The sequence below is a fragment of the Gopherus flavomarginatus genome, chromosome 6 (genome assembly GCF_025201925.1).
Source record: "Gopherus flavomarginatus isolate rGopFla2 chromosome 6, rGopFla2.mat.asm, whole genome shotgun sequence".
Lineage (NCBI taxonomy): Eukaryota > Metazoa > Chordata > Testudines > Testudinidae > Gopherus > Gopherus flavomarginatus.
This window is the reverse complement of record NC_066622.1, coordinates 38,228,544-38,253,207: the sequence shown is the minus strand read 5'-3', so window position 1 is coordinate 38,253,207 and position 24,664 is coordinate 38,228,544. Positions and strand designations below refer to the sequence as shown.

Below are 24,664 nucleotides of genomic sequence, written 5' to 3'. Positions count from 1 at the left end.
ATGTCTGTGAAGTAAGTAAGCATTTCCTTTTTGCCTAAAATCATACAATGAGTGAACCAGCATTAGAACTCAGAACTTCCTCACTTTTAATCCTGCACTCGGTCCAACAGACAACACTGTCTTTACTTAAAGGCTCTCCATTTTTTATCCTCCTGAGTTGGGATTAATTAGACTCACCTGGTCTGACTACCGGATGAGTCAGAAGAATAGCTCTGCATTTCCATGCAGGCTCCCAGAACCTGACACCTTTTCACAAGGACATCCTAGCTGACTGTATGGGTATCCAGATTGTTTCCTCCTTTTAGTTTTGTTCTTGTAACAATTCTCTGAACCCTTTCAACTGCTTATCTACTCTATTGGATGAAATCATTTTTCTGCCTCTTGTCTAAGCACTCTGAATGAAAATGAAACTCTGGAATGCTCATTATGAAAGGTGACAGAATATATTATTTTAAAAATATATTTGTGTTTAAATGCAACTGTGACTAATGTAACAATTTGTCTTCTTCAGCTATCAGGTTTGGGCGAATGCCACAAGCTGAGAAGGAGAAGCTCCTGGCAGAGATTTCCAGCGACATCGACCAGTTAAACCCAGAGTCGGCTGATCTTCGAGCCCTTGCCAAGAACTTGTATGACTCATACATAAAGTCCTTCCCTCTGACCAAAGCCAAGGCGAGGGCAATCTTGACAGGAAAAACGACAGACAAATCAGTTAGTTTTCTCTGTTTTTTTTTTTAAGTAAATGATTTACCACATTGACAACACACTAAAAAAAACCCAACCCTTTGCTGTTGGCAGTTACATATTTCAAGCTGTGTCTGAAACACAGGAAATGTTTTTAGATAGGATAAGTAAACATAATTTGAAAAATCTCCAAGTTCACCTAGTAAAATACTTGAAATCAGTACAAGAATTTGAAGGTCATCTTAACCTTTTTGTACTCCTCGATCCATTCTTCTATTTCCCCTGTCCTCCACCATAGTTTATCTTACACATGATCTCTGTAATAGGTCTATCTGTTAGAGGATAGGCAGCAATATTATTGCAAGCATCCATACAGTAGTGTATTACCAGTACCAGCTGTGAACCCAAGATATATTCTAAACCCATGTAGTTAAATTATGATAGTCATACCCTACTTGGTTTCCACTTTGTAAGTGTTGAATGATTCATGGAACCAGCACTGTCACCCACTCCCCCCAAGTATACTCCATATTCCTAAGATATAATGATGAGTTCCTGCATTTAAGTTAGTTATCTTGGTTAGTTCAGTATCCTGTGGTGTCAAAACTTAAATTTTAAGGACTCACATTATAGGAAAATCTGTGTAAGTTAGCAATAAATGTATATATATTTGTGGGTTCCCTTGAAAAATGCAACATGTAAAGATCTTTTTTTATTATACAGCAATATCTCTGTAAATCAGTATAAAAGTATTCATCTAGGACATCCTATTAAACACAGTGAAGTTTTGTTTTATCATCATTCAACTACATGGGATAAAAATTTTTAAATTTAAATTTTTAAAAAATAACAGCTATTGGTGTTGATGTGTTTCCTTAGGCTGAGTATCAGGGAGTTTGTTAGTTAGGACCGCACTGAGGCCAATTGATTTGATTTTCTTTGATATTTTCTAAGGCAGGAAAGAATTTCACACTTTTTGATTGCTACTGAAGGCTTGTCTTCACTGCAAAGTTAACTCGAGTTATAATTCAAGTGATTCCCCAAACTCAAGTACCATCCACACACAAAAACCCTTCACTCAAGTGTGGCAGTGTTTTAACTCAATTTGGCTGGCCCCTCAAGAGGTATAGGTTAAAGCATAATTTGTCACTTGCTAACATGACTGTTCTGTAGTGTGGACTCAGGCTAGCTCCACTGTAATGCTGCTAGTCCTCCAACATCTCCCTACATGTGCCCAGGATAGACAACTTATCACACAGTTCACTAGGAAAGAATTCATAGAGCGGTTCAGCTTCCTGCAGAGCAAAGAACCATGGGATACGTCCCTAAGAATTTTTAGTGCCACATATGAATAAGTGTAACACCAGTGCAGACATAGCAGCCCAACTGTTATTTTGCAACATGCCCACTCTCTCTCAAGCTAATCTAACTCAAAAGCAGTAACTTGAGTGTAGGTAACTTAACTCTGCAGTTAAGACATACCCTAAACTTGCAAAAGAGCCAGTGAGAACAGTTATAATCTGACCTGCCTTGGTATTAATATGCTTAGTAGAAATTTTGCTTCTATGCATGTATCTGATTTGAGAAGTGAACTGTTATATGGATCAAACCCATAGAAATCAGTCAGGTATAGAATAATCATCAAAATGGGCATTGCCAAGTTGATCCTCACACTTTAAGAAGCTTTGCATGCATACTTTATGAATAATTATAAGCAATAGAGGTGTGTGAATCATTGACAACAAAATTAAGAGTGTTGAAGTTTGCCAGATTTTTGCACTGTAATGTGAATAAAAAATTAGTGCACTAAAGTAGGCCTATTATGAAACCAAAATATTTTCATTGAGAAAACACATGAAATAGTCACTTCATGTGGGTTTGCATCTGAACTTTAACAGCAGCCATTGCCATTGATGTCTGCCGTGTGACATGGATATTACTTTTTCTCTCCCTGACCTACGTTACACAACTGAGATCAGAAAAAAAAGATAAGTCTTTTACCAAGACATTTGTGTGTCTCAAATTTCTTGCACAGATTACAGCATGTACAAAATATCAGGTGCATATGACTAAGTGAAATGATGTTAGCAAGAATTTCACTAACAATATTTTGCTGTTTTTTACGGCCCTAATAATATCACATTTCATTTACTGTATTTTCTTGCCATTGAGGTCTAATTAGCCAACTGCAGTGCCTCTAGAAAATAGGCTTACACATTGGAATATAGTAGAAAAGAGGGAGGTGCTGCAGAATCTATGTACAGCTGGCCTTTCCAACAGGATATCAGCATCTAGCAAGAAGAAAACAGTTGCTATGCTAGGGATATTCTGGCTCTGAATGGGGTACCATATGTACAGTGATTATCCCAGGCAGAGGTTGGAGGGGAGAATAGAAGTTGTGCATATAGTACATTTCTCCATGTGTATATGTGGTATTTAAGTCCTTTCATCCCAGCCCTGCTGTTTCACTCTGCAGCTGCTCTCTCTGCCTTTCTTTCAGCTCCCTCTTAAGCTTCTCATTATGTTGCAGTAAGCAGGAAAGCAGCTGGCAGAAGGAGCAATGAGAAAGGGAGGGAAAAGGACACCAGCAGTTCTAGACTGCTGCTCTTCAGGCATGAGAGTAGCCCATGTAAGTAGAGGGCAATGCTGAAAGGAAAGCAGTTCTTTCCCCAACCTCTCTGTATCCTCGGCAGAGAAGCACAGCGGTAATTTCTTTGTGACTCGTGTCCCATGCTTTGGCCGTGGCAGGGGAATTCAAATGGAAGGCAGGCCAGCCAAATTCTTTTTCTTGGAGAGAAGGTTCTGACCTGAGAAACTCCACCACTTGTAGCAGTGCAATTTTTTTTTAAATTAGGAAGTAGAGCAGTTTTCCTAATAGCATTTGCTCTCATCCCATATGTGCCACTGTATTAATCAACAATGGATAAGGATGTTGTCCAGATCTTTCTACTAAAATAACCAGTAGTGAAACATTTAACAGTATCAGCATTTAAACTGTTAGGTTTCAGAGTCAACACCTCATTGAGAAAAAGGGACAGTTCAGATCTTTCTTAAACCCTGATTCTTACCTCTGTTTTAAACTCAGTGCAGTTATTCTTAATTCACACACCAGATTATCCGAGATCAGAAATAAGTTATTGGAGCTATTATTTATATCTCTCTGGAGACTCTGTCCAAGACTACTGCGTTGGTCCTCAATAGGGTTATCAAACCTCCGGGATTGTCCTGACTCTCCAGGAATTAAAGATTAATCTTTAATTAAAGATTATGTCATATGATGAAACCTCCAGGAATACATCCAACCAAAATTGGCAACCCTAGAGCACAACTAGAAGGTTTTCTTTCTGAGCAGTAGGGCTAGGAACTATTTTTCAGGGACTGCTTAAATCCTACATAATTGAACAATGTAAAATGTTGGGGACCAAAGATCTCTTCCTAGTTGCAAATTTGCGTTGCCCCCTATTTATAAAGGATGTTGAGAGCCTTATTTAACAGATGATTGTGGTAGAATTAATTAGCTGACTCAAGGGCAAGAGCGGTCTGCCAGGTTGTAGTAGCTAACATCCAAGCCATCAGAGCAGAATCAAACTTAATTATATTGTTTTTTGTCTTATAATGTATACTGCTGATTTTCCAATTTCTTGCCTCTTAAAAAGAATCTTTATGTATTTTTTTTAAAACTGGTCTCATTCTTCCATGTTAAACTCTGTAAACCAGATTCTGACCTTATTTATGCTATTGTATGAAACAGAGTTTGAGTCTAAATTGTGTGAGTTTATGTACTAAGAATGCCACCAGCTATTCTTACATGCTTAAACTGATGCAATTAGAGTTAATATTAAACCAAGCAACTGTCTGCTTTATCTAATGTGTTCATGCTGTTTGGACATCTAAACAGCATTGACTGAAGCTCTGAACCTGCAAACACTTATGCACACAAATAATTTTATGTATATGAGTAGTCACACTCAGATCAATAGTAATACTCACTGGCGTAATGTTATTCACATTCAAACACCCAGCATGCCCTGGGCCCAGTGTAAAGTTTGAGCAGGAGTTTTTAGGGGTGAACTCTTCTTCATTTGTTCCAAATTTGTGGTAGGACAGCACATTCACAATTTTCATTCTGAGATATACTCCAAAGCTGTGTGAGATCTGAATGAACTATACTGCTATGCTTTATTGGGTGGTTAATTAATAACTATCTGGACTTTGGAAGTGACTTGGTAATACCTGAATGTTATGCTGATGCAATGCTCATGCAATGTATATAGCGTACCATCACATGATGTTCTATTTAAACCAATCACCAGGCTAGAGTCTGCCATAAAACAATACATAAATAGACAAACCCCTATATAATTGCTACCACTTTTCAGGCCGTGTTTACATACCACTGGAAGAGTGGATGCACTCAGTAAATAATGATTAAAACTTTTATATTATTTGTACTGTAATGGACTTTGTGCTATGGAACATCAAACTGTTTACTATAGGCACAGTTTAAATTTATACCTTTTTTTATTGCAGTAGCATCTGCGTCACCTGAAAATGATTGGCTATGCTAAGGTAGTATGTGGATTCTAAAATTACTAAGTAACAAGTCCTCTTCTGGAATGTACAGCGCTCACCAGCCATGGCAAAATGAGCTTCAGGTTACAGAGTTCATTTGAGCCTTTAAATTGCATTTTTTTCTTGGCTATTGTCAACTCTTTTTGTTTTTCATTCTGTAATATGAGTGGGCTGAGCCTCACTGAAGTATTATTATCAGCATAGCAGAACAGTAAGCAGGGAACAGCTGTTCTCCATGATAGGGCTAGCTCAGTGATTTGAGCATTAGCCTACTAAACCCAGAGTTGTGAGTTCAATCCTTTAGGGGGCCATTTAGGGATCTGGGGCAAAAATCTGTCAGGGACAGATTTGTCCTGCTGTGAAGGCAGGGGACTGGACTCAATAAACTTTCAAGGTTCCTTCTAGTTCTATAAGATAGGTATATCTCCTTAGAATAAATTATGTTTTTTCTCAAATTTGGTGCTAGAGGAGCAACTAAGAATCTCAGACTATCAGGGTTGAAAGGGACCTCAGCCCCCTGCTCAAAGCGGGGCTAATCCCCAGACAGATTATTGCCCCAGACCCCTAAATGGGCCCCTCAAGGATTCAGCTCACAATGCTGACTTTAGCAGGCTAATGCTCAAACCACTGAGCTATAACCTCCCCTGGGAACTGACCCACTAGTAATGAAAGTAGATGTTTAGTAAGCTACATTTGTTATTCCATCCAGTTATTTATATGAAAAATATTCTGCTGTTGCCAGGACTGGAAGAACATGCAATAAGCCTTGAGACATATCTGTCCTTTTCCTATGTGCTTTCACACATCTTGAAATTTGAAAGATAGTGTCATAGCACTGTAGGCAAACAATTAGTGATGTATTTTACATTGTCTTGTATTTTGACTGAAACAAATGGCCTGTTGCTAGGTTTGCCAGATGGTCACTTTCATAATGGCACAACCAGTTTCATTTTAGGCCTTGTCTGCATAAGAAAATTGTGCTAATTTAACTAAATTGGTTTAGAAACTGATTTAATTAAATTGGTGCAACCCTCTTATGTGGATACTTTTGTTTCAGTTTTAAGGCTTGGTCTACACTAGGGGGGAAGGGGCTCGATGTAAGATATGCAACTTCAGCTACAGGAATAGCGTAGCTGAAGTTGACATATCTTATTTCGACTTATCTCCCATCCTCGCGGCACAGGATCGACAGCCATGGCTCCCCCGTCGACTCCGCTTCTGCCGCTCACCCTGGTGGAGTTCCGGAGTCGACAGGGACGAAACGCGATATATCGATTCCCAATAGATTGATCGCTACCAGCCGATCTGGTGGGTAGTCTGGACGTACCCTAAGAGGGCCTTATGTCAGTTTAGCTTAACTAGGCTTCTAAACTGATTTAATTAAATTGAAACAATGTTCTTATGCAGACAAACCCTTACAAGTGAATTGTGTGAGCACGGACCCCATCTACTACTACTATCGTTGAAATTGCTTTTAAGTCTCTGCAGCCAGACTACAAGAAGTTAAATCTTTAAGAATCAGTGCCCACAGAAAATAACTTGTTGCATTTGGAAGATAAAGGTATTTGTTGTAGTAATGATAGGAATTATGTAACCAGATGGGATGCTTTGTGTGCTCATTCACATACCTGTACCCAGAATTTTCAGGCATCTTACTTTTATTTCGTAGCAGGAACCTAAGATCCAAGAACAAAGCAAACAGGTATGATGGTCTTGTAGGTCGGTGCCTTGAGTCCTTGTCAGAGAGCAATGTAAATTATTTTGCAGGAGTGGCATTGCAAGAGGTTAAAATCTTCATTTTGTAAGCATTGTCAAAGAATAGCAGGATTTTCTTGTGCTGACTTTAAATATCAAAAAAGACTAGTCAAAGACAATAACAAATACATTCCTCAGAAAGACTGCACAGTTTCCAAGACTGATTTCTAAAGGTCTGGTTCCAAGTAAAATACAAAGGTATTAAAAGGTTTTACCACCAGACTTTTGTATATTCTTTGTATATTTTAGTGTGATCTGGATTGCTTGTTAACCAGGGTACAACCAGACAATATGCATTTTAATATAGTTAAATGTAAATGCATACATGTAGAAACAAAGAATGTAGGCCATACTTAAAGGATGGGGGGCATACTGAATAATCATCTCAACATAAGCTCCCAGTGTAACACTGTGATCAAAATAGCTAATGCAATCCTTGGATGCATAAACAGGGGAATCTCACATAGGAGTAGAGAGGTTATTCTACCTCTGTATTTGACGCTGATGCAACCTATGCTGGAATACCGTGTCCAGTTCTAGCGTCCTCAATTCAAGAAGGGTTCAAAAAAGAGCCACAGGAATGATTAAAGGGTGAGAAAACATGCCTTATAGCAGGAGTAGGCAACCTATGGCACGGGTGCCGAAGGCGGCACGCGAGCTGATTTTCAGTGGCACTCACACTGCCTGGGTCCTGGCCACAGATCCGGGGGGCTCTGCATTTTAATTTAATTTTAAATGAAGCTTCTTAAACATTTTTAAAACCTTATTTACTTTACATACAACAATAGTTTAGTTATATAGTATAGATTTATAGAAAGAGACCTTCTAAAAATGTTAAAATGTATTACTGGCAAGCGAAACCTTAAATTAGAGTGAATAAATGAAGATTCGGCACAGCACTTCTGAAAGGTTGCCGATCTCTGCGTTATAGTGATAGATTCAAGGAGCTCAATCTATTTAGCTTAACAAAGAAAAGGTTATGGGGTGACTTGATTACAGTCTATAAGTATCTATATGAGGAGCAAATATTTTAATAATGAGCTCTTCAATCTAGCAGAGAAAAGTATAACATACTGGAAATTGAACCTCGACAAATTCAGACTGGAAATAAACTGTAAATCTTTAACAGTGAGGGGTATTTAACCATTGGATTCTCAGTCAATGGCAATTTTCTAATCAAGATTGGATGTTTTTTTCTAAAAGATATGCTCTTTTGGGAAATTATTTCGAGGAAGTTCTATGGCCTGTGTTATGCAAGAGGTCAGGCTGGTTCCTTCTGGCCTTGGAATCTCTGACCTATGGGTTTTTCTATGTCTGGTGCCAAAGGGCAAATTGAAGACTTAAACAGAAACGTTGGTATATGTAGAATTGAGGCAGAAAAGTAAATGCCAAATAGAAATATGTAGCAACTTGTGGCTATTTATGATTTTATTTTGCTTGAATAACAAGGGGATCAAACATTCACAGCTACATACATAGGTCACAGTTTGAAGAAATATTTCTGCAGCTGCAACACAATAGAGTGGTACTAAAGATAGCTGATATCTTACAAATTGTAGCTCTCCCTTATCCACATCTCCTTCTCCCCTCTCAAATGTAACTGTGGTTTTCCACCCAATTTCACAATTAAACAATTAAAATTGTATGTTTCTTAGAAGCAGAACATGATCCAATTGTTGGCACATGTTTAAATTACTTTTTGGAGGGTCAGTAACATAGGGCCTGATCCAGTGCTTATTGAAGTCAATGGGTTGAATACATGAAGGCTAAAAGGCATGTTAGATATTATACCTCCCATGTTTCTTACTTCAGTTGAGGTGAATAACAGATAATTACTTATGTGTGGGAAAATGGAGGGAAGACAGAGTGAATTGTCAGAGGAAGAAACAAATATTACCAAATGATTTGGGAGGGTGTGTTCTTTGTTTTTCACAAATAAACTAATACAATCCTGAGTAAATGATGCATGTACTTTATTTAAATAATTTGGCCCCAAGGTTAGAGATTCCTAAGATAAATTCGTAGTATTCACTTGTCCACTTCTTTTAACAGTTCTTATCATTGGGCCTCGCATCTGTTTATTCCAAAAAAGATTGTTTCCAGATCACAGAAAAAGAATTTTGCTGGCATTACTTTTGCTAATTTGTTTTCAAATTGATGTATTCTAGTTGGGTATTTTTAACAGGCAGACTCATTGTTGTGACCTGAATATGATTTATTCTAGTTTACTTTTTTGCATTAAAGAGTTTTTTTTCTCATTAACAAGTTGCTTGAGTTTAAAAAACTCTTTAAGTTCTTTAATATATCAGTGTAACAGAAGATGCTATTTACAAGATAGTCAAGGTAAAACAGTTTTGATTATTTGTAACACTTACTAGGACTTGTATTTAAAAATGAGCATAATAGCATATGAAGTAATATAAATGTGAACATATTGTGTCTATCTATAGAAAAAGTATTGTACCAACATAACTACAAATTAAACATTTAAGGATAATATATTATTGGATATAAACTATTAAAATACATGTTAAAGCGATAATATTCTTTTATTAACAAACTTTCTGAACTTTGAATTCTTATAGTAAAACACTTGTGAAACTAAGAGAGGACAAAAACATTTATAGACACTTTTTAGGAGTGAAAATCAGTTCTGTATTTTAAAAGAAATTGCTTTCCTTGAATTATTTAAAAAATTACCCTCTCCAAATCCCAAAACTCCAGGAAGTGGGTTCCCAGCAAGTGTAGGAAATCTGTAGGAATTACTTGGCCTTTCTGCAAACCATTTTTAATGCTGGAAGAAAGTTTGCTTCAGTGGATTTATCTGAATTTTAACCCAAAAGCAAAACTATTAGGTATATTGATGTGTATTTACACATCCCATGTCAACTTTCATGGGTTTTTTAACAATGGTTTATGCCTTTATAGCCTTTCAGTAGGATAATGTATGTAGGAAGGACACATGAAACTCAATCCCATTTTTACTTTTATTTTTAGCCATTCGTTATTTACGACATGAACTCCTTAATGATGGGTGAAGATCAGATCAATTGCAAACATGTGACACCCCTGCAGGAGCAGAACAAAGAGGTGGCAATTCGCATCTTCCAGCGGTGTCAGTTTCGATCAGTGGAGGCAGTGCAGGAGATCACAGAATTTGCCAAAAGCATTCCAGGCTTTGTGAACCTTGACCTGAATGACCAAGTAACTCTCCTGAAATATGGTGTCCACGAGATCATCTATACATTGCTGGCCTCACTGATGAATAAAGATGGAGTTCTCATATCCAATGGACAAGGATTCATGACACGGGAGTTTCTGAAGAGCCTGAGAAAACCTTTTTGTAACTTTATGGAGCCCAAATTTGAGTTTGCTGTGAAGTTCAATGCACTGGAACTAGATGATAGTGACCTGGCAATATTTATAGCTGTCATTATACTCAGTGGAGGTAAGTACTGCTTTATTTAATGCACAATTTTATGTAATAGACTTGCTACTTTTAACTCCTGTGAAAACAGGACCAGGGTTCACTACTAAGAGATCGAGACCAGATGGCTTAAATGTAGCCTTTGATCAACTCTCTACTGACTTGATATTCCTTGCCTTCCTTCAGTTATTCCTTCAAACAGCAAGTGCAAATGTGCTGTTGTCACTGATTGAGCTGGACATGCCTGCTGAGTCAGCAATATTTTTCATCTTAAAATAATTAAATCAGAACTGTCTTACTTAAAACAGGAAGGGTGGGAATCTTACCAGCAAAACCATTTAAAAGTCACCCTACTGTAATAAGAATTCTTTTACACCTACAATTAGCTTGTGCAGCCTCTTAATTTTATATTAATAATTTGGATTCAGTAAGAAAGTCAAATGGATAAGTACTCAGCATTTGACTCTCAGGAATGTAAGGTTATTTGAATTCAGTCAATGATATTGACCCACATAGGGTTTTGTTTACCTTAAAAAGAAAAAAAAATGAGTTACTCAAGAAAGTAAAGCCTATTAACAGTAGGAAAAAAACATGCTCTCATGGTCTACTCAACCTTTTCCATGCTGCTAGGCTAATAGCAATGTCTGTGCTTTGTGGACAGAATGGGTACAGAAATTAAGGCATCAATGTGTGTGCAATGTCTTCAACTTTCTGCCAAAGAGGACAGTGAATTTTCTCTCTTCTTTAGAAGAAGCAATTGGTATCACCTGCCTTTTTCTAATTCTGTCACATCTCTGGTATTCTGTGGATCAGTTTTCAGGCAGCTGTCCAAAGCAGCACCCTTTCCATAGAAAACCAGATACATCAAGCCTACACTGTAGGCCAGAGTCAGCTCTTCTATGCTGGTGCAGCCCCATTGACTTCAGTGGTGTTGTACAACTGTAACCCAAATGAGCATTTGGCCTAGCTGGACTGTATGCTTATTCTCAGTTCTGCACCACAGATGTCATGGCAGACCTGTGCATGTTTCTGAATTCAGGTCTGCAACACAGCAAAGCAAAGTGCTTTTTTACTGAATTATCTTTAAACATAAACACCATATGCTAACCTACAAAAATCAAACATTTTGTTGGAGTCTGTTGTTATGTATGATATACCATACATCACGTTTAAATTAATGTAAAATTACTTTCTGGCATTCTGGGAAAATATCACAACATGTTCTATTAGACTGGCTGAATCCACTTCAAACAAGTACAATTCTTCTCAGAAGACCTTTGCTTGAGCAAGACTTTCAAACAAATGGATCCCTGAGGACTTCGAATTAATTCAATAAAGCAAAATATGATATGAGATATTTTTGGTTGGCGGGGGGAATGGAATTATACAAGCTTAAAAAGACACTCCAGAAAGTGAGCCAATAAAGTCTGAGTTTTCAGATATTACAGAAAAGTTAACAGATGAGAAACAGGCCTTAAAAAGCTCTCCCATTTCTAATTGAAAAAAGGGAACTCATAATCTGTAGCTGCAAAACTGGGTCTGTTAAATTTCAGTGGTGTTTGTTTTGCATTAGATGGAATAAGTATGAGGTAAGTCATCTTACGTTTTGGATCCCAGGAGGATAATAACCCACTAAGAAATGTTAATGTCTGTGAACCAGATTAATCAACCAATAATAATTTTTCTTATATGAATAATCTGAAAACCAAGATTCATTAACCACTTTTAGAACTTAATTAATTAGTTTTAATTAGTTCAGAATCTCATCCAGTCAATGTACATACAAATCCTATAGTTTTCTGATGTGAAAACAGATGTCTGAAGGTAATATCCTTCAACTTGCTTTCAAGACTTTTAAAATAAGAAAGACGATGTTTTGAAAAAGCTCATCCCTTATCTAAGACAGTGACATCTCTCTTCCTACTTGGGGGTGTCCTCTAGTCAATAGAGTCAAATTGTACATATAACAAACTAATTTTTATAATCTGTGTTCCAGCTGTAGTTTATATTAATATGTTCTGTGGGAGTACATGAAGAACAGTGGTCCTTCTTTGCAGTAGGTAATTTAATACGGACCGGTCCGACAAAGTATGGAAGTGAAACCCTGCTCTTTTGGATGCTCTTGCTGATGTTTCAGTGGGAAGTTAGCCTACCAAAATATTGAGGAATCAGGCAGTGTCACCTGAAATTATGAGTTCTAAAACCACTACACCTTTATTAAGAGACCATTGACTCAAAGAATACTGTAATGTTAAAGCCACCTCAAAAAGTCTTTTGGGTATATGTTGCAATACCGTAGAAAGGGGGAAAAAAACCTAGTGACTGCTCTCAGAAACTTACAAAAACCACTCCAGCCAAATGCTTTGCTTCTGTATAAGTGATTCTGTCATTGCCTAGCGAAGTAATGTAGGATACACTGTCTTCTTAAGTGGTACTTGTTGCACTGTTTAAAGAAAAGAAGAAAGAAAAGAAGAGCTGGAGATATTTCTAGCTGAAACATTACACAGGAAAAATTTCTGTTTGTGAAATGAAATCATTTGGAATTTATCACAGTTTCTCTAAAACTTATGAATTGCTTGAGACTGAAACAGTAGCATTTATGGCCTATTTTACAAGGCAAAATCCCCACATCAAAATGACAGAAAGAAGTGACAAATTAACCATAATGGCAACAAATTAAAAATAATTGCACCTCCACAGTCACCCACTTGAGTTCTAGCTGAGCCATTCAAAGCACAGTGGGCCAGCTCATTCAGTTTCAATCACTTCAAATGTTGCACTATGCTCATTATTATAATGCTAAACAGCTGTTCTTAATGTGCCTTTGTACATTTCGCTTAAAAATAATACTGAAAATGTTTAATTCAGGCAAAAAAAATTAATTATATAAAAAAATGCTGATGAGACAGAGTTGCTGATCATGGGCAACAGAATAATCCCCGTTTCTTAAAAGAGACATTTTTTATCCCATTGTTAGCGATGTAAAATTTTCATCGGAGCATTTTTTTTAGTTACTGTAATTTTGAGAAATGCATTCTGGTAAAATGAGATTTAGAAAAATGTTTTTAGAAAGATTTTTTTTCCCTTCCTGTCATCACCAGCTATCTAGCCCCGCAAACTCCTAGAAGCAGATCCTCAGCTGCTGTGAATGGTCACAGATCCAGTGAAATCAATGCTGAAGGTTGCCTCAACCTCTTGCAGGCCTTTAAAAACAAGAACTGTAGGATGATAGGTGTATTTGCTGTTCTGTGACACCCAAGCAACCCTGGCCTCAATATGTAAATGGTTGTGCTATTTAACAGTAAAAAAATTATTAAAGTTAAGGTTTAAAATCAAATTACACAAGTTAAGAGGGAAGGTACTGTACGTGTGGGGTCAGGCTTGGGTTATGAGGGATTCCAAGCACTGGTTACAAGGTTCACGAGATACATATATAGTGCATAACCAGCATAGACCCAGACTGGGGTGCAGGAGTTTTTAAAATGTCAGTGGATAAGTGGTCTTGGGTACGCCACCCATAGAATGTATTTAGAGTCTAAGTCAGTATTGGTGTAGTGAATAAGTACATGGATGGGGTGTGTCCCTTGGTTCATCAAGGAAGGAAGTGGGTTTTTTCCCTGACCGGCGTTCTCGATTACTCAACCTGGTACTAACGGTGTCCCGTGATGTGCGCCGTGTAGATGTCTCTGGACCACTACTAAATGAGAAACATTCCAAGAAGCGGAGCAATGTGTTCAAAGGAAACCCTTGAAACAGGAGATCTGAGAGGGAGCAACATGTAGACTATATAAAATTTTCAGCAGTTCCATAGAGAAAATGACTGTTTCTTTTATGCAGTATTTTCTTTCTTTAAAAAAAAAATCCTGTAAATAAGCTTGTGAATAATGCCATATTGATACCCCTGGAGATCTTGATCTGCAGAACATCTATGGCACTGGATATTCAGGCAGTCCTGCCAATGTGCTGCAACACTGACCTAGAAGGGCTACCTTTAAGGGGTGAGAATAGTTCAGGCTTTATACTCATTCAGTCCTTAAACTGGCTGTCAACAAGGGTGGATTTAAGACACCTTTTCTCTGGTAAAAGGATTGCAACTATATGCTCATTATTAGGGCCCTACCAAATTCATGGTCCATTTTGGTACATTTCACTGTTTTAGGATTTTAAAAATTGTAAATGTCATGACTTCAGCTATTTAAGTCTGAAATTTCATGGTGTTGTAATTGTAGAGGGTCCTGACCCGAAAAGGAGTTGTGGGGAGGCCACCAGGTAATTGTAGGGGTGGGGGGGTTGCAGTACTGCTACCCTTACTTCTGTGCTGCTCCTGGCGGGGGCACTACCTTCAGAGCTGGGCAACTGGAGAGCGGTGGCTGCTGGCCAGGAGCCCAGCTCCAAAGGCAGAGCCACTTCCAGCAGCAACACAGAAGTAAGGATGGCATGGTATGGTATTGCTACCCTTGCTTCTGTGCTGCTGCCTACAGAGCTGGGCTCTCAGTCAGCAGCTGCTACTCTCTGGCTCAGCTCTGAAGGAAGCAGCACAGAAATAAGGGTGGAATGTTATGGTATTGCTGCCCTTACTTCTGTGCTGCTGCTGGCGAGGTGCCGCGTTCAGAGCTAGCTGCCACTCTCTGGCCACCAGCCACGACTCTCTGGCCACCCAGCTCTGAAGGCAACACAGAAGTAAGGATGGAAATACCATGGCCCCCCTAAAATAACCTTGCAACCCCCCCAAAAAAACCCTTTTGGGTCAGGACCCCCAATTTGAGAAATGCTGGTCTTCCCTGTGAAATCTATATAGAATAGGGTAAAAGCACACAAAAGACCAGATTTCATGGTGGGAGACCAGATTTCACAGTCTGTGATGCACTTTTCATGGCTGTGAATTTGATAGGGCCCTACTCATTTCATAGGGAGTCATTATCTTTTAAGTTGGAAGGCCACTTGCTCCATATCAAAAGAGAAAAGTCTCACATATAAACATTTTTGATGGGGAAATGATGCTTGAAAAACTAATATTTTTGCATCCAAATGGAAAGAAATCTCATTGAGGTATCAAAGTAATGCAAGCAGACTGAAAGGAAAATATTAGGCTTCAAAAGTGGTCTGTTTTGTGCCCATTTCTGAATTAATTTGAAAGCACGCTTTTTCTCTGCACTAGCATACCCTCCTTCCTATAAAGTTTGTAATTGACAAGGTTACTGGAAAAGAGACAAAAGTTTGTTGATGTAGGCTGCAAAGGAACCTCTGTGAGAGGAAGACCAAAGAGGAAGAAAGAAAGGGCTTTTTCTATTGTTCCTGGTCCTCTTTTTAAGGGGAATAAGACTTCTAGCTGTGTACATTAATTTGGATTGGATTGGTAGAAAATATTATCTCATTTTACAAACTAGCACAGTGGTGAAGGCAATTCTAAGCCTTTCCCCTCCAAATATGTGTAAATCGTTGTTTAATTAAGCTAAAGTTAACTGTGTAGAACTTATTCTCCTCTGTGTCTCATTTACTTCTCTGCTGTGGTTTCCTGGTATTTTTTAGTGTTGCCAAAATACGTGGTAAAGAGCTTGTGGTATCTTTAAAATTCTATAAAGCTGAGAGTGGCTGTGGTATGATATTTCTGTGAACCTTTATTTCACTGGTCAAGATCTCATGCTGGTTGCATATAAAGAGAATGAAAATTTGTTTGATTGGCTGTTTATTCCCATTATGTCTTACTCTTTTTCTTTGTTCAAGTGTGTTTGAGTTTATAAAATACTTCTCCAAATAGAACTCTTTTACGTGTGTATGTATATGTATTTATGGGGGGTTATGTGTATATCCTACAGGTAGATATACTTTTACATATGAAGGACTAGAGCATGCTAAATTTCTGATTCTATTATGTTGCATCCCAACTGTGAAATTGTATTAAGAGAAAGTGAATTAAAACATTGATACACTGAGGCTCTGATTCAGGAAAGTACTAAAGTACATACTTGAGTCCATCCATAATATTAAGTAAATGGGGGGCATGGATCAGTGTTCACATCGCACTCCCCGTCAATACGCGGGCCAGGGAAGCTCATGATCCAATTGGCAGATCAAATTTAGTCATGAATCTTGGTCATGTGCCACCTGAGGCATATTGTGCATATGCTAAGAAGATTAAGTATATGGTTAAGTGTTTTACTGAATCAGGGTCTGATTGACCCAACACCCTACTTTACCCTCTCCCAGTTCCCACCCCCCCAACAATATAGCACACTGAGCGCTAAAATGCATGCTTAACTCAGGGCATGGCTACACTTGCAGATGTAGAGTGCTGTGAGTTAAACAAGCCTTTGGAGAGCGCAGTAGGGAAAGCGCTGCAGTCTGTCCACCCTGACAGCTGCTTGAGCACTGGCATGGCCACATTTGCGGCATTTGCAGCGGCATTTGGAGCGGTGCATTATGGGCAGCTATCCCAGCATGCAAGTGACTGCAACATGCTTTTCAAATGGGGTGGGGTGGGGTGGAGTGTGACAAGGAGTGTGTTGTGTATATGTAGGGGGAGAGAGAATGGGGTTTTGGGGGGCTGAGAGCATGTCAGCATGCTGTCTTGTAAGTTCAGACAGCAGCAGATCCTCCCTCCTCCCTGCCTCTGTCTCACACACACAGCATTCCACACTATTGGCTTGCATACCAGCTGTCAGAAACGGACTTTGAAGGGGCATTTCCACATTCTTACAGGAGTTCAAAACAATGACAAGAGTGGCCATTTGACTTAAGGGGATTATGGGACGTTTGTGGAGGCCGATCAGAGCACAGTAACCCAACACCTTGTTCACACTGACGCCCATGCGTTGTAGCCAAGGTCCAGCAAACGTTATTCCTCTCACTGAGGTAGAGTACCAGCAGTGCTGTAGCCGTGGAGACAGAGTGCTCTGCGTGCCTTGCCAGTGTAGATGGGCAGTGAGCTAAGGTGCCCGGGGCTCCTTTATTGCGCTGTAACTCGCAAGTGTGGCCAAGTCCTCAGTTTTCACATTTACGTTGCTTTAGAATTTTTAGAGAAAAAGAATCTTTTAGGGCTCTTCCTGTGGTTTTAGAATTAATATTGGGGAGTTTACCATGCTTACAAACTACTATATTAAATACAAATAAAGTTAAAACAATGGCTTTTTTTAAAAGCACATTCTTAGCATATCTGTACCATATGTGTCTTCAATTTGATTTCTCTTACTTTACAGATCAAACCAAGCTTTTACTTATTAGCAGTTTAGAGCATGTACATCTGGAGTCTATACAGACTCATGCATCATCAGTAAAATGACAGCTTCTGCATCACTGGTGATAATGCACAGCCAAAAAAAAAGATAGCTTCACACTCAGATCCTTTGCTGAGTTTGTAGAGCTGAATATTAGAGAATTGTCCTTTTGTCTTGTGAACAGAGGTGTATTAAAAGCAGGATCCTTGTGATCCAGATTCCTTGGTTCACAGTGGATCCCTACACTGTAGTAAGTCTGAGTAGAAGCCCTGACTGACTCTGGGGAGAGAACATACACCAAAAACCTGTGTCTGGGGGGTAAACTGGGATGAAGTATTCTGCTTAGCTAGGAAAGAACAAGGAGTCTGTCAGAGGTTTGCGGGAAAGAAATGTCTCAGGAGAAGGGGATGCTAGAAGTTTTGGAGAATGGAAGCCTTCTTTAGTCTTAATTCACTCCTGCTTATAAATTTAGCAAATTTGTTAAGGAAGTCTCTGAGACAGAATAAATAGGGAAATTACTGGGTCATTTTTGCATAGTCATTCCTCTGACTATAGATGGTTCCAAGCTAGGATTGCCAAACCTCCAGAATTGTCCTACAGTTTCCAGGAATTAGAGATTAATCTTTAATTAAAGATTATATCATGTGATGAAACCTATAGAAATATGTCCAACCAAAATTGACAACCTTAGTCCAAGCAGTAAGTCTGGTTCCAGATCCCAACTCCACCACTGAATAGCCCACAAATTTGGGAGAATGTTTGGCTCTGGGAATTTGGTCTGACCTGTTGTAAAAAGGTCTAGCTACAAAGTTTGGATCCAGATCCGCACTCAGACCTAGGATTTTGCTTCAGGCCTGTCTCTGCTTCCGACTTGTTGGGTCTCCTACTCTATGTTTTAGAGCAGTTAATGAGCCCAGAATAGCTGTTCTTTGTTAACTGATATATTAAATCATTTAACCACAATATGAAAAATTTGAGGTTTCATCACTGAATATTACCAAGGATTTTAGCACTGACCATTACAAAAATTACCCTTGTAGTAATCATGTTAGAACAATGAAATACTTCCTAATCAGACCAACAACTGCAGATAACTACTGTGGGCTTTGAACCAAAAACCTAATGAGTGCACTGCATGTTACAGACTGGTAAGTAAAACCTAAACTGCTGAGTCATATCTGTCTCCTCTGCAGAAATAGCAGTAGAAAAAAGTGTTCAATCAGCCATTATGTTTCTTTATGTATTTTATCATATTATGATTTCAGAATGTGTATTTAAACTCTAAATGACCTTAACTAATGATGGTTGTTATAGACATAAAATGTAATGTAATTTTGCATGCTAGCATCAAACCTAGAGACATGCAGATGGACATTTTGTAAGTGAGAAATAACAAAAAATATAGTTAACTTTAAGGACATTCAAGCCTAAAAGAGGCTTTCAAATGTGTAAAACCTATTTTTTGTCTAAGAAAAAGTGAAGTATCACTTTAAACAGATACAGTCAGGTAATTTAAACCCAAAATTTGGGGGTTGTTTTGAAAAAAAATGTTCTGCAAATCTCAGAACAATTTTAATTAATTTTTTTTCAATAATTTAAGACTGTTTATTTGGATTTAAACATTTTCCTGCAGTGTTTCCAAACCAAATGAAATAAGCTTGTGCTAATGAATGGGGACCAGAAAGCAAAACTAACCAATAATAAACAAAAAGTGAAATGGTCTAGTTTGCTTCCATTGTCCAAGCCAGGCAAAAGACAAGTAGTTAGCAATAAGTATAACTGGTGAAAAGTATATTAGACTTTTAAAATACTTTCAGTCTTAATAACCTGGAATGACCTTTGTAATATAGATGAAGAAATAGGTCTTTAAAATTTTGATGGTTACCTAAGTTCCCTCTAAGCTGCGCGGTCACGCAGCTACCTATTAAGTGTCAGAGAGGTGCTCAGGGCTGTGTCGGGGAGAGATGGCTCTCCCCAAACGCCGGCCCCGGCCCCAACCAAGCCCAGCACCGAACCTGCTGTGGCCAGGGGACAGACACCCCTCCCCCAGCCTCAGACCAGCCCCAGACCTGCCACAGCCAGGGGACAGGTGCCTAGCCCCGACCCAGCACAGTCCTGATCGGGGGATAGGCGCCCCTTCTCCCAGCACAAACCTTGACCTGCCACAGCCAGGGTACAGGTGCCTCTCCCCTCCCAGCCCAGGTGCTGCTGCAGGGAGAGAGAGCTGGAGGGGAGTCCTATCTCCCCACTGTAGCCACAGGGAGCCATATGGCACCCTAAACCCCTCATCCCCAGCCCCAGAGCCCACACCCACAGCCGGAGTCCTCACCCCCCCCCCGCACCCCAAGCCTCTGCCCCAGCCCTGAGCCCATCATCCCCAGCCCCATCCCAGAGCCCACACCCCCAGCCAGAGGCTTCACAATCACCCCCACACCCCAACCCTTTGCCTGAGCCCTGAGCCCCCTTCCACACTCCGAAGCCCTCTGCCCCACCCCACCATATGAATTTTGTTATGTGCACCAATATGGAGGTGATGTGATCTCCATATTGGTGCACATAACAAAATTCATTCCGCACATGGGTGGGAAAAACTAGAGGGAACACCAGGATGATAGCCCTTTAATAGCTCCTCCATAGCACTCCAGTCTGTGCTTGCAGGGAATGGACTCAATGTGCTCTGTTCTCCAGTAACATCAACAGTTACACCACCCTCCCACTCACATAAGCTTAAAGACAATATCCTGTTTCACCCCTCTCTCATCTTGGTCTTCTCTCACCTTAACAATTGCCACCTATTCATCCTTGCCCCCCACCTTCACCTCCTTTCTCTCTACTGTGGTCTATGAAAATGCTGTTGCTAGGACTGATCTGCCTCTCCCTTAGTCTATCCTCTCTTCAAATCTATATGCTAGCTTCGTCTCACTTTCCATGTCAATGTTGTCCCTGCCCATATCGTTGCTTCTCATTTCTATCTACCCCACTCTAACTATCTATGCCTGAGTGGCATAAGCACCAGTGTGCACAGCACTATGTCGGCAGGAGACACTCTACAGCTGACATAACTACCACCACTCGTTGAGCTGGTTTTATTATGTTGACGGGAGAGCTCTCCCATAGGCATATCCAGCGGCACCACTGTATTGATTCCATGTATGCGTAGGCATGGCCTTAGTTTGTACTGACATTCCTAGTGTTTTTTATGTAGTCTGTTGTAAAACTCGACAAATATCTGGATGAGTTGATGTACCCCAGGGAAGACCTCTGCATACCCCATGGGGTACCCGTACCCCTAGCTGAGACTCACAGATCTATACTCTTCCCAAGTCTCCCAACTAAAGAGCCCATATCTATTTCCCACTCTTGTACCTTCTTCCACAGTGCCACCTCTGCCTGGAGCTCCCTCTCTTTGTGCCCTGAATGACCTCCCTTCCCCTACTAATCCCTTCCCAAAAAACACATCTTCTTCTACCCTAGTGAGCGTGGTTAACTTCAAGCTGTGCAGGTAATGCTTGCAGCTTCAACCCAAGTGTCTCATAGGTTTGAACAGTATTGTCTTGTTTCTGGTCTAAATAAGCTTCTTGAGACAGAGATGGTGTCATCCTCTGTTTGTAGAAGAGCATAGCATACAAAATAATGGCTCATATCCTGAAGTCATTACTCAGGCAAAATCTGTATTGCCTTAAATAGGACTTCTCTTTCCTCGGCATCTGGTTATTGAAAACTAACAGGTTGGAGATGGGGGATAGCTCAGTGGTTTGAGCATTGGCCTGCTAAACCCAGGGTGGTAAACTCAATCCTTAAGAGGGCCATTTAGGGATCTGGGACAATAATCTGTCTGGGGATTGGTCCTGCTTTGAGCAGGGGGTTAGACTAAATGACCTCCTGAGGTCCCTTTCAACCCTTATATTCTGTGACCCAATAGGCCTTTGCCAGCTTCACTGATCCTAGTTCCAGTGCTTCATTAGGCTGGGTTTTATAAAGGAGCCTAAGGAAGTCAGCCATTGAACTTCAGTGGAATTTGAATGCGTAATTCACTTAGGCTTCTTTGTAAATCCCAGTCTAGATGCTGACATTCTGGGTTTGCTTCAGAGGCCCAGCAAGTCAGATTTGGGGATGATTTGCCTTGATTTGGGTTTTACATTGAAAAAATTCATACCTCGATAATTCCCAGCATCAAGAGAGACACAGGGGAAATGGAGGCTAATCCCAAGGTATGGTCTTCGTGCTTGTTCGACCTGTATTTTGCTGTGCACTAAGTCATATCCAGCTGGTTCAGTTTTCCTCATCAGCAAGGCAGTGAAATTTAAAGCTATAGCATCCAAAAGACAAAATTATTAACAGCTTAGAAATATCCAGTTGGGAGGTTTATGAAGGATTGATATGAGCAAATGTGTATTGTACCAACTTCAATGTACTCAGGTAGTCTGAAAATAAGTCTTGATAATTTATCCAAAGTCCGGTAGGCCATTTTAAAAATAAGTCTTGATGATATTTCCAAAATCCTCTAGGAAATCAATAAGAAAGTATTGTTCATTTGCAGGTGATTTTTCTGTTTGCAGATATTTACACTACAAGATATTTTTGGTTATATTGCCAGTAAACTGGTATATGTTTCTATAAGTGACTTCTGCCAGCCAAGCACAGGTTAATAATAAAATCAGGAACAAAGGAAGACATTCTTTAAAAATGTACTAACATTTTTGGGATAATGATTTCTGGGAAAAGATTACTATGGTGTGTAGTACACTGAGTGAAGAGGAATAGCTAGTTTCTAGGAAATCCATGCTGATAAATCCTGACTTTCCTCTACACAAATAAATATTTTTGCTTCAGTTTATGTAATGATTTCCTCTCTTTATGATTTTGTGATTGCTCTGTTCAATATATACTTGTAAATGCTAGAAATGAGCTTGAGCCAAAACCCGAAATCCAAGTGCCCCTAAACTTCAAAACTCAGATTTTGATCTGCAGCTGCATCAGACTAACATTCTATTTGAGAAGAACTGGAATGACACATCAAACACTGCTCTTATATAGGAGAGATTGTTGCATTGTGATGAAAATTGCTTTCTCCACTCCAGATCCAGATCCACCAAAATAACAAGCCACTAGTTTTGGTAACTGAATCCGAGGTTGTTCTGCAGAGCAGTAACCATAGGACTACTAATCTGGCCCTTTCTAATGTCCAGGCATGATTTTCCAGTGGACTAAGGTCCTTTTAGGTCACCCTGGTAGAATAAAAGGGGCAAAGATGACCCTTTGACTATATGCACTCTAAAGGGAATATCCCCATCTGGCACAGAGCTGGTTTAAGGCCTGTACACTGACCTGCTCCCAGTCCTCTTCCAAAGCAACAGGCCAGAGGCAAAGAGGAAACACAGCCAGAGTACAGTACACTCCAACTATTTTCTGCTTCCCAGGGCCTGTAGGGGACCATGGTCAGCCCTAACATAAACTGGCTTAGTCCTGAGGTTACTGTAGTTTACACTAGGGGCTGGACAAGCCCCAGACTTGCTTAGCGCATGGGGATTATAAATGTGGCATAAAGCCACTTTTATTGCCCCCCACATACCCCTTTATTCCTGCCCCAAGCACAGGGATAAAATGATTGAGAATCAGGTCCTCTCTCTTCATAAAAGTGCTTAACTGTAGATATTTTATCCATGATGGTGTTGAGTTTCTTGTTAAAGTTGTGATTAGTTTCTTGGCTTGTCTGCAGTTGGCGTTTCTAACCATTGGTGTAGCTATAGCTGCCCTGTTGCAAACCCCTAGTGTAGACACATTACATCTGTGTAAACCACAGTTTATGCTATGCTTCTTACCCAGTACAAGTGGCGTTTCATAGCAGTGTGATGCATCTCCTGTAAAGGATTGCACTGGGGGAAGCCATATCTATTGTAGTTTCACTGGTGACTAAAAACCTCAGTCTATACAAGGCCTAAAACATGGCAACATTGTAAAAGCAAAGTGAAAATGAACTGAGATTCCTGTAAAGCTAATGCTGAGTTAATCTGGTGACTGGAGAACAGGTACTTCATCTATCAACCCCAACTTCGGCCAGGCAATAATACCACTTAGTGCTATATAAAGGAGGTAAGCATCATTTTCCGCATTTTACAAAATGGGAAATTGACACAGCAGTAACATGACTTGCCCAAGGTTACTCTATAGGCCAGTAGCCAAACTGGGAATAGAATCAAGGTTTCCTGGGTCCCAGTCTAGTGCTTTATCCATTATGATACACATCCTACAGAATACCTAATCAGCAGTTAATTTAGAATACCCACTCTCCTTTTCACATTGGACAGGTCTCCATATCGAAGAAAATACCTCCATTGTGCCCAGATGTATGCACTGCTTGTTATTGATCAACTTTTGAGACTAATCTGTTGGCTAAGCAGTAAAATGATTAACTTCTGCTTTGTCATGGGCACATGTAGGCCATACCCAATGTAAAGTTGGTTTACTTGGTTACATATTAGCAACCTAAGAAGTAACATGTCATTGACAATAATTATCAAATGTGACAACTTAGTGCAATTACAACAGCGTTCAGCCATGTCCTTAACTTCTGTGGCCATAGATTCAAATTTTTTATTACATGAAGTTAGATAAATTGCCATGAGTCATGTTAAGTAATAATGGCCATGACCTAATAAAAGGAGTTGGAGGAGGGAGGAGTTAACAGAACAAATGTTGCTATTAAAGATTTAATCTTTCTGTCAAATGGTTTCACATGAAATAAGAGACCTAAGCAAAGCTATTTTTAAAGAACAAGACATAGCAGCAGCATTGCCCTGCAATGGAATGCTATTACGAAATAAAAAATCATGTATTCAAGTAGTTGAGCCCAGATAGACATGGCATATTGGAAGAGAAAAGGGAAAATTGGGCTCAATATTAAAAGCCTGAAACAAAAAGAAGGGCCAGATTCTCCAGTTCCATATGGTTCCTTTACATAGCTCATGTGCTGAAAGGGTTCGAATTCTGGTTGTAAATGTCTAAAACAGAA

At 39.5% G+C, this 24,664-nt stretch overlaps 1 protein-coding gene across 3 annotated transcripts in view; it reads left to right on the top strand.

Moving 5' to 3' along the window:
- The window catches only part of PPARG (peroxisome proliferator activated receptor gamma), a 112,856-nt gene that overhangs the window by 86,763 nt on the left and 1,429 nt on the right, over positions 1-24,664 (top strand). For all 3 annotated transcript variants that reach the window (XM_050957834.1, XM_050957832.1, XM_050957835.1), the window contains 2 exons: positions 512-711; positions 10,009-10,459. In XM_050957834.1, coding sequence (XP_050813791.1) covers positions 512-711; positions 10,009-10,459 — 651 coding nt within the window. The remainder of the gene's footprint in view (positions 1-511; positions 712-10,008; positions 10,460-24,664) is intronic.